This window comes from Bradysia coprophila (genome assembly GCF_014529535.1).
Source record: "Bradysia coprophila strain Holo2 chromosome IV unlocalized genomic scaffold, BU_Bcop_v1 contig_144, whole genome shotgun sequence".
In the NCBI taxonomy this organism is placed as follows: Eukaryota; Metazoa; Arthropoda; class Insecta; order Diptera; family Sciaridae; genus Bradysia; species Bradysia coprophila.
In genome coordinates this window covers 2,517,367-2,528,728 of record NW_023503373.1, presented here as the reverse complement: position 1 = coordinate 2,528,728, position 11,362 = coordinate 2,517,367, and the positions used below count along the sequence as shown (strand labels likewise).

Here is an 11,362-nt window from a genome sequence, read left to right as displayed (position 1 = left end):
GTACTTATAAACATTGTGGTATATGGTCAAATATGGAGAAAGTAATACGGTTTAGTCAGAGTTAATATCAACAATAACAATTGGTAACCTAAATTTTATATAGTTATAAGGATGTTTCAATAATCAAAATGTAATTTGTTTTTATTAAACCAAATTATGTGTATCCGTGGTATCCAGTATACCGGGAAATTTCTGAAAATTTTTTTAGGATACCGGGAAATCGAATCATAGCTGCACAAACCTCTGGAAATGTATGTAGCGGAAAGTCACTTTTACATTTTTGGATACCGCGAAATCAGTGAAATGTTGACTTGGATACCGGGAAGAAAACATAATCTGCACACGCGAATCAATAAACAAATCAAGTGAAAGATTTTATTTCAGTTAGTCGAAAATATTTGGATCAACTCAAGTAATAGATTCGATAATATTAATCATTGCTTGTCAAAACTCTGAAATCAAATCAGGCGTCCCACTTGTCCGAAATGTCCGAAATTTCACACATTTGTCCGAAATTGTCCGAAATGTCCGAAATTTTCTTTAAGATTTGATCAGAATTAAATATTGAAACTATAAAAGCCCCTAAATAAAAAAATCGCCTGCGGCGCTCTTCATAGTACTTTTAATTGCAGTTTCATTCCATCAATACTTTGTCCCTAATTAAGTAGTTATTAAGCTTTTATCCGATCAAATATTTCAATAAGAAGCTTTAACTCCCCTGCATCACATATTGGCTGACTCCAATATCTTTTTAAAGCATTTATTCAGTATGGGCACAACTGAACAGTTTCAATTACATCAATAGATGCGAGTATGCTTTCGAATTTTTAATGCAAGAGTAGGAAAGTATGTATAAATTCCAGATAGATTTACTTCAAATCAATTACAAAGCCTCATCGGCGCATCGAACATCTGGAATCAAAATTTAAATGTTGACGTAGAGAGCAGAAATTATAAGTAACATCTCCATACAAAGTATATGAAGGGTCAACTTATAATTTTAACTTGTAACGAAAAGTAAAAATCGCAATCTCCCTATTATTGCTTCCATGAAATACATGCGACTGATGTTTGAGAGGTCAGTGTGTCAAGTTTAATGTTCGTATAAAATTTGAGGAATGGAAACTCTACCTAACGGAACCAATGCGGTAAAAACTGTTTCGCCTGAAAGTATTAAGGAAGAAACCCATCCCGTTTTAAACCTGGTTAGATTTATTCGTAAATATTTCAGAATCTCTATTCAGGTTTCTGATCAGTACAGCTGCAGGTCACATCAAAGTAAACTTCGAAAAAATTCTCTAGTTTAGAGAACTTCAACTTACGTATTTCCTGATCAACTCATATAAAACCTCAGGGGTTTTTAGTGGGATGGACTTACAGACTTTTTCTTTTAAGATTTATTAAAAATTGGAAAAAAATTGTCCGAAATATTTGCAGGAAATGTCCGAAATTTTTATAAAATTGTCCGAAATTTAGTGGGACGCCTGATTTTGGATATGAACACTTGACAACATTTCCGCCTGCACCGAGGCGTGTCAACACAAAACAAATGCCAAGCCAATACCGAGTAAATATTCTCACTAGAAATCACCAATTAGGCGATAGCGTACTGCATGCTCCAGCAAATACAAATTAAAACCGAAACTTATTTAATATCGATTTTCTGCCTGTCATAGCTCCAGGAAAATTTTAAATAAATTTTATCGTATTCAAATCGGTGAGAGATGTTGTAAAACCAATTGGACTTTTTAGTTTAAAAAACATTTATTTAAATCTTGTGGTTCCATGGATTTAAAAGTAATTAAATTAAAATTCAGTCACTGGCCTCTTAGCAATCCAAGCTTTTATGGATTCGATTGAGCGTACATTCTCGACAACTTTTTTTAGATTTGGATATTGGTCCAAAAAATCTGGTTTTATCATCACATACAGCGATTCTATCATCGATGCAAAATAGAAGTCAGCATAAGTCAACTGTGGATTGAAAATTGATTCACGAATATGACCACACAATTTACCATATTTGTAAGCATAATGATAATACCTTCGACAGTGCCAAATGACCATTATTTTGCTTAGCACAATTTTCCAATTTCGCCAAATAAAATGGAATCGTCTCAGACTCGAGGGTGGCTTTTTTCTTTGCTTTTACTTCTTCATTGGTTTCCTGCCACGGAGCAATTAACTCTGATTTCGAATTTCGCTTTATATTAAACGGTGATTTCATTGATAAGTAGAAAATTACTTTGACGAAAATCAGCAAAAGTGTCAGCTACTCCATCCACCAACAATTCTTCCCAAGCATTCGAGCCCGTAAGTCCGAAGCGTTTACCCAAATACCTTAAAATTGCCATACTCTGTCCCGCAGCTTGACCGTCTACTTCCAAAATTGGCATATTTCCAAATGGTGTAGCTATATTTTTTTAAAGAATATTATCCGACATGTAACTACATGACTTCATTAAAAAACAAAATTTCCTACTTGGTTTAATTGCAGGCCAATCTTCTTGCGGTACCCTAATATCCTCATACTCTTGTCCAACATAAGCCAAAATAAAGCGAATTGGCTCTGCCAATCCTCTAAAATTGAAATATCGAAGCTTAAAAGTCGATTTTGGTGAGTCCATTGTCTCTATGATTTCAAAAAAATATTCTAATCAAATCTTCAGTTTAAACGTTTGGTTGTTTCAACGCACTTCCAGCATGAGTGGCACTCTAAATAGAGTACTGAAACTGGACAGTGTATCAAATCAATTTTTGTACTGTAAAAAATCTGGATAAACTTTTCACACAAAATAATAGTCTATTTGGCAGCTGTCATTCGAAGCACTTTTGCTTGAAGTGCGTTGGTTAATAAAGGAGTAAAGAAGATATGCACTATACAAACACTATATATCTTCTCTCCTCTAACCAATGTATTTGTGTATATGAACAAATGCCTCGCTCCCCATGCCTAAATTAATTTTTATAATTCTAAAAAAAAATACGGGTCCAATATTTTAGCCTTCCGGACCAGGAAAACCCATCTCCAGCTGAACTTTGGACCCCCCTGTGAAACAGAGCAGGCCAACTTGGTTATATACATTCAATAATATTATGTCATGTTGACGGTTAGCATGTAAAAAATTATTCATAGCAGTGAGACAGCGTTTTTATATTCAGCTAGACTGTATTATAACATACGTAATTGCTTGTAAATTATTGTTTTGGTCTCTGCGACTACACCATTCGCATTCGACTCGTTCACAAAAAACTCGCAACAACTAATTTACGAGTAACGACATATAAGACATATTTCTTAAATTCACTAATTACTTTCCACTACATTGACCACGCAATCAAATGCTGTGTTTAATGTTCAAACTAATTACATTAGCAATATTATTAGCTACTTACATTAGTGAGTCCGGAGAATCAAACAGTAAATAAACTGCGGTCCGATTTATTCTCTTTTTATATACTTCAACTGGACGTTTGTTTATTCCAAACAAAAGGAAAGTTAAATGGGGATATTGAACAGTGACTCTTGATTTTAATATTTTTCCGAACCATATATGGACTTCTAAACACAAAATATTCCAAAATGTGTGAATGTATTACGCCGCACACATATTCTTATCTATTGATAAATTCTCTCAACGAAACATGTTTTTTTGACTGAGAGTGAGTTATTTCGGTAAATTTTTTTCTTTCTAAAATAACTCAAAATATACCTCGTTGTGGGAGTTCAAATTTTCCTGAGAAATTAATATTGAAAATGAACCGATGCAACGAAAATTAAAGTTCACATTATGATGAAATATTTCAATTTTGTAATTTTATATAAAATACTAAGAAAAGAAACATGTTCCGAGTTGTAGGAGAGAATAGTATGTTGTGTTACAAGTATTGTAATGTTGATTTTTTCAGCACAAGTTTTCCTTACGAGCGGAGCGAGTAAGGAAAATTGGGTCGTGTGCTGGAAAAATCTCATTTCAATACGTGTAACACATCAAGCTTTGTGCGCTTTGCGCCAACCGAGAATTGAAATAGACAAATGCCCAAAAAATCATAATTTTCAGGGTAAACAATCACTCTTCAAATTTGATCGATCACATTGCTTTGCATTTTCTAAAACGAATGTTGTAATAACTCATACAAATTCCATAACAACACTGCTTTGAGTGTTGAAATATCCCATCAAACGGGTGCTGAAATAAGTCACTTTACAACACTAAAATGAGTGCTGAAAAGAGTCGTATTTCAATTCTCGGTGGCACAAAATTCATTTCACAACCGGCAAGAATATCAGCAATTCTACTATCAGATCTATTACTTCATTTGATCTAACTATTTTCAAGAGATTAATTTCAAATATTTGACTTCATTTTTTTGAATATACTTTCTGCGACAAGAACGGGTTAGTTAATATTTGTCCTCTATTCCTAGAGTCGTTATTGATGACAGACGATATCTGTTTTACACTTTAATATGCAAATTAACACTCCGCTTCGCAATCTACGATTTTATTGAGTCAATTGCGTCAACCACCTTTCTTAGAAATATCATTATTCTGCAAGAAATTCTTTTGAATCATGTACTCCAATATAATTATGCAATAAGAGGCGAAGTATAAATCAGCCCAAGTTAAATGTTGAGTGAACAGAATTGTTAATAGTCAACAAAAGGACATATATCATCAAATTGTATCACCTTCCATAACACTAAATGACCGTCAGTATTTTAGCGATTTCTTCTGGCTTTCCTAGATAAAGTGGAACAACTCCAGCTTCAACATTGGCCTTCTTTTTGAGCCTTAACAGCCTCATTCGTTTCATAAAATGATACCGATAGCTCTAAAAAAAGTTAGATTTAATATTTTTGGAACGTATTATGTATGTTAATATACAACGTTAATTCTCTCTCTCTCTCTCTCTCTAATTACTTAAACACAATCATACATATTCATCAAAACGTTTCGTCGGTGAAACTAGCGATTATCAAATAAAATTTGCTACTGGTTCAAATGACTGATTCATAGTCATATGTTTGTAGTTGTAGTGTTAAGGTAGGCTTAAACTAAATATTTATTAAACACGATGACTTGCATTCTGACTATACACTACACACGACTGTGGAATTTATATATATGGTAATTTCCACTGTTTGTTGTCTACGTTACATTATTTTCAAACTTTGATATTTTTGGATCGCAGGCCGCTCAATCAGAGATTACACAACGTTTTTCATGCAACGCATTCATACCTAAATAACATTTTAGAACATGAAAAAGCTCCAGGAGCGAACCGAGAAAAATCTGATAGCAATTTCCACTTATTAGCTGAAATTGCCCATATACCGAAAAAGCTTTTGTTAACGATGGAAAAAAGTTGTACATCGTTTTTCGAGGATATTGCTCGCTATGTTCTGGTCCCAACTTACCCGAAAAATACAATCTCCCCTTTTTCCCGAGGAATAATAGTTATTTAAAACAGTATTTCGATTTGCATTAGTTTATTAAAACAAACAATTGAGGGTTGCCATTTAACGCTTAACAATACAAATTAATACTCCGAAACTGGTCGCTTTGCAATCCACGATTTTATTGAGTCAACCGCATAGACATTATCAACCACCTTTCTTAGGTAAGGATATTTCTCCAAGAAATTCTTTTGAATCATGTACTCCAACATATCATGCAATGAGGCAAAGTATAAATCAGCCCAAGTTAACTGTTGAAAGAACAAAATTATTAAAATCTTCAACAAAGTGGCATAGTTACAAGTATACCTTGGATAATGCTAAGTGACCGTCATTTTCTTTAGCAATTTCTTCCAGTTTTCCTAGAAAAAATGGAACAATTTCAGCAAGGATATTTGCCTTCTTCTTAGCCTTCACAGCCTCATCTGTTTCATAAAAAGGTGCTGAAAGCTCTGTAATAAGTTTGCCTTTTATTAGACTCATTTGATAAAGAAAAAGAAAACTGTTCATACTTTGTCGGAAGTCTGTGATCGTATCGGCAACAGTGTCGATTAAGAGCGATTCCCAATCACTTCCTCCAGCCAAACCGAAGCGTCTGGCTAAATATCTCAAAATGGCCACGGTTTGGTGAACTACGTTTCCATCCACTTCCAAGACAGGCATTTGACCCATTGGAGTTGCTATGGTTGTAAATTTCTATGAATAAACATTCACTCAAAAGTTTCTTCACAAAAAAGGTACTTGATTTTATGGCTGGCCAATCTTCATGGGACACTCTGTTATCTTCATAATTCTGTCCACCATACGCAAAGAGAAATCGTATGGGTTCGCCTAGACCTTTGATGTTGAAATAGCTTAGTTTAAATGTTGGATTTGCTGACGGTGATGCCATTGTGAAAGAACTGCAGGTAATTATAATTTTCGAACTAAAAACTGAATTATTTTTATATCACACAAAGAATGAAACACTCCAACGGAATTATTATTCTATTATGTTCCAACGTTGATGAACATGAACAAGCAACTGAGTTTGTGTGTGCTTGTATACCGATTTTATAACTATAATAAAGTTTTCATATAATCAAAAACATTTTTAATATTAGAGCTTAAATTTTATCTTTTTGGAACGTATTATGTATGGTAGAATGATGATATAGAACATTTGCTGGGTGCCATGAATGTGTGTGTCTCTCTTTCTTTAGTTAAATACAATCATACATTTTTATGAAAACGTTTGGTTCGAGAAACTGAAGATTATAAAATTAAATCTGCAGCTGGTTTATTTGGCTTCATAGTCATATGTTAGTAGTTGTAGTGTTAAAGCATGACTTGCAATCTGACTATACTCATGTCTAATTCACAATGACTATTGAGTTTATATATCGACAAATATTCTGGAAAACTCTATTTTTGCGTAGGCTGATACACAAATTTCACTTTTGTTCATGTCACACATTCGCTACATACTATACACAGTTCTCGGAAAATCGTTTTTTTTATTAGTCTGATCCAATGCTTTTAAAACTTAAACTGATAAAAGGAATATGAAAATTTGGTTACGGTAATATCATTCTGAAATTTCATTCTGAAAAAAGTAAAGTCGGAGCATTATAATTTGATCGATTCTACTCATTTAATTCATTTTTAAATAATTTTAGTTTTCGAAGAAATCATTTCGAAAACATTACAGTATAAGAGCTTAGACACGTGCATTTGAACGGATTACCCGCAGGTATACCGCGAGTAAACAGCTCTAATGCGCATGTGTAAGCTTTTATACTGTAATGTTTTCGAAATGATTTCTTGAAAAACTACAATTATTTAAAAATGAATAGAATCGATCAAATTATAATGCTTCAACTTTATAGACTCTTTTTGCAGCTTTATTTGAACTTTTTAGGAAGAACCGCTTAGATTAACGTTCATAACTTTTTCCATTGCGGATTGTGTTTAATTTAAGCGGGTAAAGTATGGGATATTTATATTCGACCGATAGAAAAATTCAATTTTACCGATAAAAAATAATAAACTACCGATAAAAGAAGTACAGATAAAAAATAATAAAATACCGATAGAAATGTGGTACAAGTCGCTGGCACCTCTTCCAGCTCGATGTTGGTTGGTAAAGTATCAGTTATTGTATGAACCTGAGGTAAAGTATATAACAAAAATTTGTTTAATTGAACGATGTAAGGAACAAAATTAAAAAGCTTTCTAAAAAGTTTGAATACACTTGAGGAAAATTCTTTTCGAATCTTAATAATTTCGGGCTATCAAAAAAAGAAGTTTAAAGATGGAAAATTATTAAAAATTACTGTCCTCGTACGATTTTTGTGGGACAGACTCGGGCGAAAAAAGAGAAATGTCAGCAAATGAAGGGAAAATAATGGGTGAATAATTAACGAATAGTCGAATGGTGGGACAAGATTTTCCATTGTTGCTTCCCCCTTTGCAAAAATGTTCCTGTGGTCGAAATTTAGAGTGTAATGACAATCAAAACTCTGAGTGTTATATAAGGTCTTAGAAATTATAAAAATCTGAAATACCTTACTACTGTACAGATGGTACATGATTCTGCAGCGTCGAGTAGTATTGAATCTTTAACTTCCAATATATTATTAACACTTTCGAGAGATTTCTGCAGAAAAATATTTTTGTGAATTATCTTTATGTGCTTTGCAGTAGAGTTAGCAAATTATCAGACATATAAATCAGATATCAAATAATAGTATTTTATACGTTGTAGTACAGGACGTTGTCTCGGATCTCGGACTTTGTTTCGAGATACAACTTTACAGTTTTGGTAGCATCATTGCAATAGATTTTTATGCTACTAGAACTGTGAAACTCTGTAGTGCAGGTGTGCAGCAAATATACGCATCTAGCGAAAGTTTTAGTTAATAATTCAATTTAGGGCAGCGTATCAGTTTCGTTTGGTTGAATTTCTTTAACATTTTATTTCACATTTTAGTATTTCATTTATAATGAACCGGCTTTTTAGCCCCGTACGAAGTACGAAGGGGCTTATAGGATTACGATGCCGTGTGTAATTGATGGAATTCGAAGCAGACGGTAAGGGCAAAGTGTTTGCCTATGTTCATAGATAACGAATCCGCAATAAAAATTTTGTCTGTCCGTCTGTCCGTCTGTCACGTCGATATCTTGAGTAAATCAAATCCGATTTCAAAATTTTTTTTTCCCCTGAAAGGTAGTTGAAATAGTGAGGCTAAGTTCGAAGATGGGCGATTTTGGGTCGACCCCTCCAGAGCTGGGGCCCCATAAGTGCTTTAACGTTTTCCAAAGATGTCTCTGGCCATTTAAAGGCTACACTTGTAAGTGATACATCAAATGAAAGGTATTTGCAATACCTATCCAAAAAAAAAAGTTTATGGAAATTGGATGACCGACTCGTGAGTTAGACCCCTTGGTGTGAACTAGGTACAGGGCGGCAATCCGTTTTTGCTTGTAGGTTAGTCAAATTTGAACGGATTTAGATGGATTTTGATTTATTAGATAGGTATTGACCGTACCAATCAGGGAAAAAAAAGTTTATGAAATTCGGTTTACCGGAGCGTGAGCTAGGTCTCTTGGAGTGAGCTTATATGTGGCTACTCGGCCGTACAGTGAAGGTGGTGTTTTTTGTTAATATCTCGAGTAAAATTTAACCGAATTTCATGAATTTTTTTTTGTTTGAAAGGTACTAACGAATGTAAAGCAGCCGTTGTACTTTCCACCTCCTAACAAAATGGCCGTCGGCCGCCATTTTGGATTTTTGTAAAATCAATATAAATAGGTGAAAATGATAATTCCAAAATCACTGATCAGTGGGAAGTGTAGTTTGTGTTACTTTTGAAAGGAACGTCGTACGGGGCTTCGTAATTGCGCTATGCGCAATTTTTAAGACGTACACATTGCATAAGAATTTACGACGTTTACGGGCGCAATAGGCTTACGGTAAGAGTAGGGCGACGGACGAAGTAGGGTCACGTGCGCAATAGATGTACGGGTTTGTACGGGGCTCAGTCGCAGCAAACGCTCCGACTGTTCTGACGGCTCGTTTCGAAGATTGTTTGGTAGAAATGGTTGATAGCTGCTTGCAACTTTGTATTATGTCTCGACGAAGGTATGTTGAGCATTTGTAAGAAGCTGTCCATAAATTACGTCCACCGTTTTTCGGGACTTTTACATGTCCATCATTTTCCAATAAAAATAACATAACGTGTCAACCAGTTCCCCTTTTCCCTTCTAGCTCGAACACTCATTATATCAACGTCAAAATAGCCTGCGTGTACGATTACATGCATGTGTTGTGCGTTTTTATTCACACTAACAAATCATGACTCCTGTCTTCACGCCTCCTGCCTCCAAATATTTCTTGTGTTCATGCTAGTAGTAGAGCTGTGTCCAAACCCATAAGACCACTCAATATTTTCATTCAAAGCGAAACAAAGCAACGTAAATTAAATGTTTATTAATTTCAGCAACATAAACGTTCACATCTCAGAAACTGGTCGTCTTTCTATCCAATCCCTAATAGAATCCAAATTTTGAAAATTTTCGACTGTTTTCGTCAAGTTCGGGTGGTTGGCTAATAATTCCGGTCCAATCCAAACTTTGAACAGTTCTATCATTGAAACAAAGTACACGTCAGCCCAGGTTAACTTCGACACAGCTAAATGACCATTGTTTTCCTCTGCAAGTGCTTCCAATTTACTCAGATAAAATGGAACCGTTTCGTTAAGGAGCGTCTCCTTTTTCTTTTGTTTAATAGCTTCATCAGCTTCGAAATGGGCGGCAGCCATAACTATGAAAATTAAAATTAAAGTTCAGTGAAACTAAGGCAACATATAATTTGAATCACATTACATTTCCGTAAATCATTAACTGTATCAACAGCACTATCGATTTGTAGATTTTCCCAATCGTTTGCGCCAGTTAAACCAAGTTGTTTGGCCAAATATCGTGAAATTGCAATACTTTGATAGACTCGTTTTCCATCTATCTCTAGGACTGGCATTTGTCCCATTGGCATTGCTATATCAATTAAATTTTTTTCACTGAACCATTACATTAACTAAAAGTTAATTTTGAACCTACTCGGCTTCACTTTCGACCAGTCTTCCCTTTCCACTCGAACATCTTCATATGCTATCCCACCATAGGCAAACAAATACCGAATTGGCTCGGCTAATGCTCTGGAGTTAAAATAGTACAGCTTGTAACTGGGATTGCTCGATGGACCAGACATTTTAAATCGGTTAATTGCTAATACAGGTTAACAGGAAATGTTTCACAGCACAAACAACTTGGTGTTTCCGAGACCGACTTTGTCGAGGTATTCTTATCAACTGAATCGACAATCGCTTAATTTTTCTTATATACTCTCTTAAGAGAGTATTAATATTAATTAAAATCCAAAAAGATGAATAAAATTATAATTAATTAAAAACCAAAAATTTTTGTTTATGTCTCCTCATTTGCTTGTGGACGTGTGGATAAATCATACATTAATCGCTACTGTGTATAATCCCCAAATCATGCATTACTGCTTGCAATGTCATCATGCTGCAATTCGATATTTAGGATTCAATGTTTCATTAAAAGCTGTAGGAAAATATACTTTACATGCTTCGTATCAACTTCAAGCAAAAACTCATTTTTTTAACATTTCTATCTATTACTCTACATATTTTTTTAAGACATATAAACTCTGACCCGGTTGAGACGCGAAATCAGGAATTTTGGGTGAAAGTAAGCGATGCTGACGACCACTGAGTTTCTGAAAAAAAATTGTGTTTGATTAATTAATAAACGATTTACGAACATCCTACAAATTGATTCCCAAAATTTATACACAGAATCTGTGTCACAGATTGAAATAAAGTAGGTACTGTTATTAGTG

The 11,362-nt window shown here is 34.4% G+C and overlaps 2 protein-coding genes across 2 annotated transcripts; both read right to left on the bottom strand.

The window, feature by feature from the left end:
- Positions 1–1,753: 1,753 nt before the first annotated feature.
- LOC119071414 lies at positions 1,754–6,522 on the bottom strand. Its single transcript, XM_037176291.1, has 9 exons — positions 6,202–6,522; positions 5,973–6,140; positions 5,770–5,912; positions 5,551–5,711; positions 3,397–3,594; positions 2,483–2,580; positions 2,246–2,413; positions 2,045–2,187; positions 1,754–1,974 (listed from the first exon to the last, which is right to left on the bottom strand). Exons 1-9 carry the CDS (start codon positions 6,350–6,352, stop codon positions 1,807–1,809), a joined length of 1,398 nt encoding a protein of 465 aa, XP_037032186.1. The 5' UTR covers positions 6,353–6,522; the 3' UTR covers positions 1,754–1,806.
- A 3,390-nt stretch (positions 6,523–9,912) lies between these two features.
- LOC119071313 (glutathione S-transferase-like) lies at positions 9,913–10,805 on the bottom strand. The gene is made up of 3 exons (XM_037176193.1): positions 10,558–10,805; positions 10,327–10,494; positions 9,913–10,264 (listed from the first exon to the last, which is right to left on the bottom strand). The coding sequence occupies exons 1-3, from the start codon at positions 10,706–10,708 to the stop codon at positions 9,954–9,956; spliced, it is 630 nt and encodes a 209-aa protein (XP_037032088.1). The 5' UTR covers positions 10,709–10,805; the 3' UTR covers positions 9,913–9,953.
- Positions 10,806–11,362: the final 557 nt, after the last annotated feature.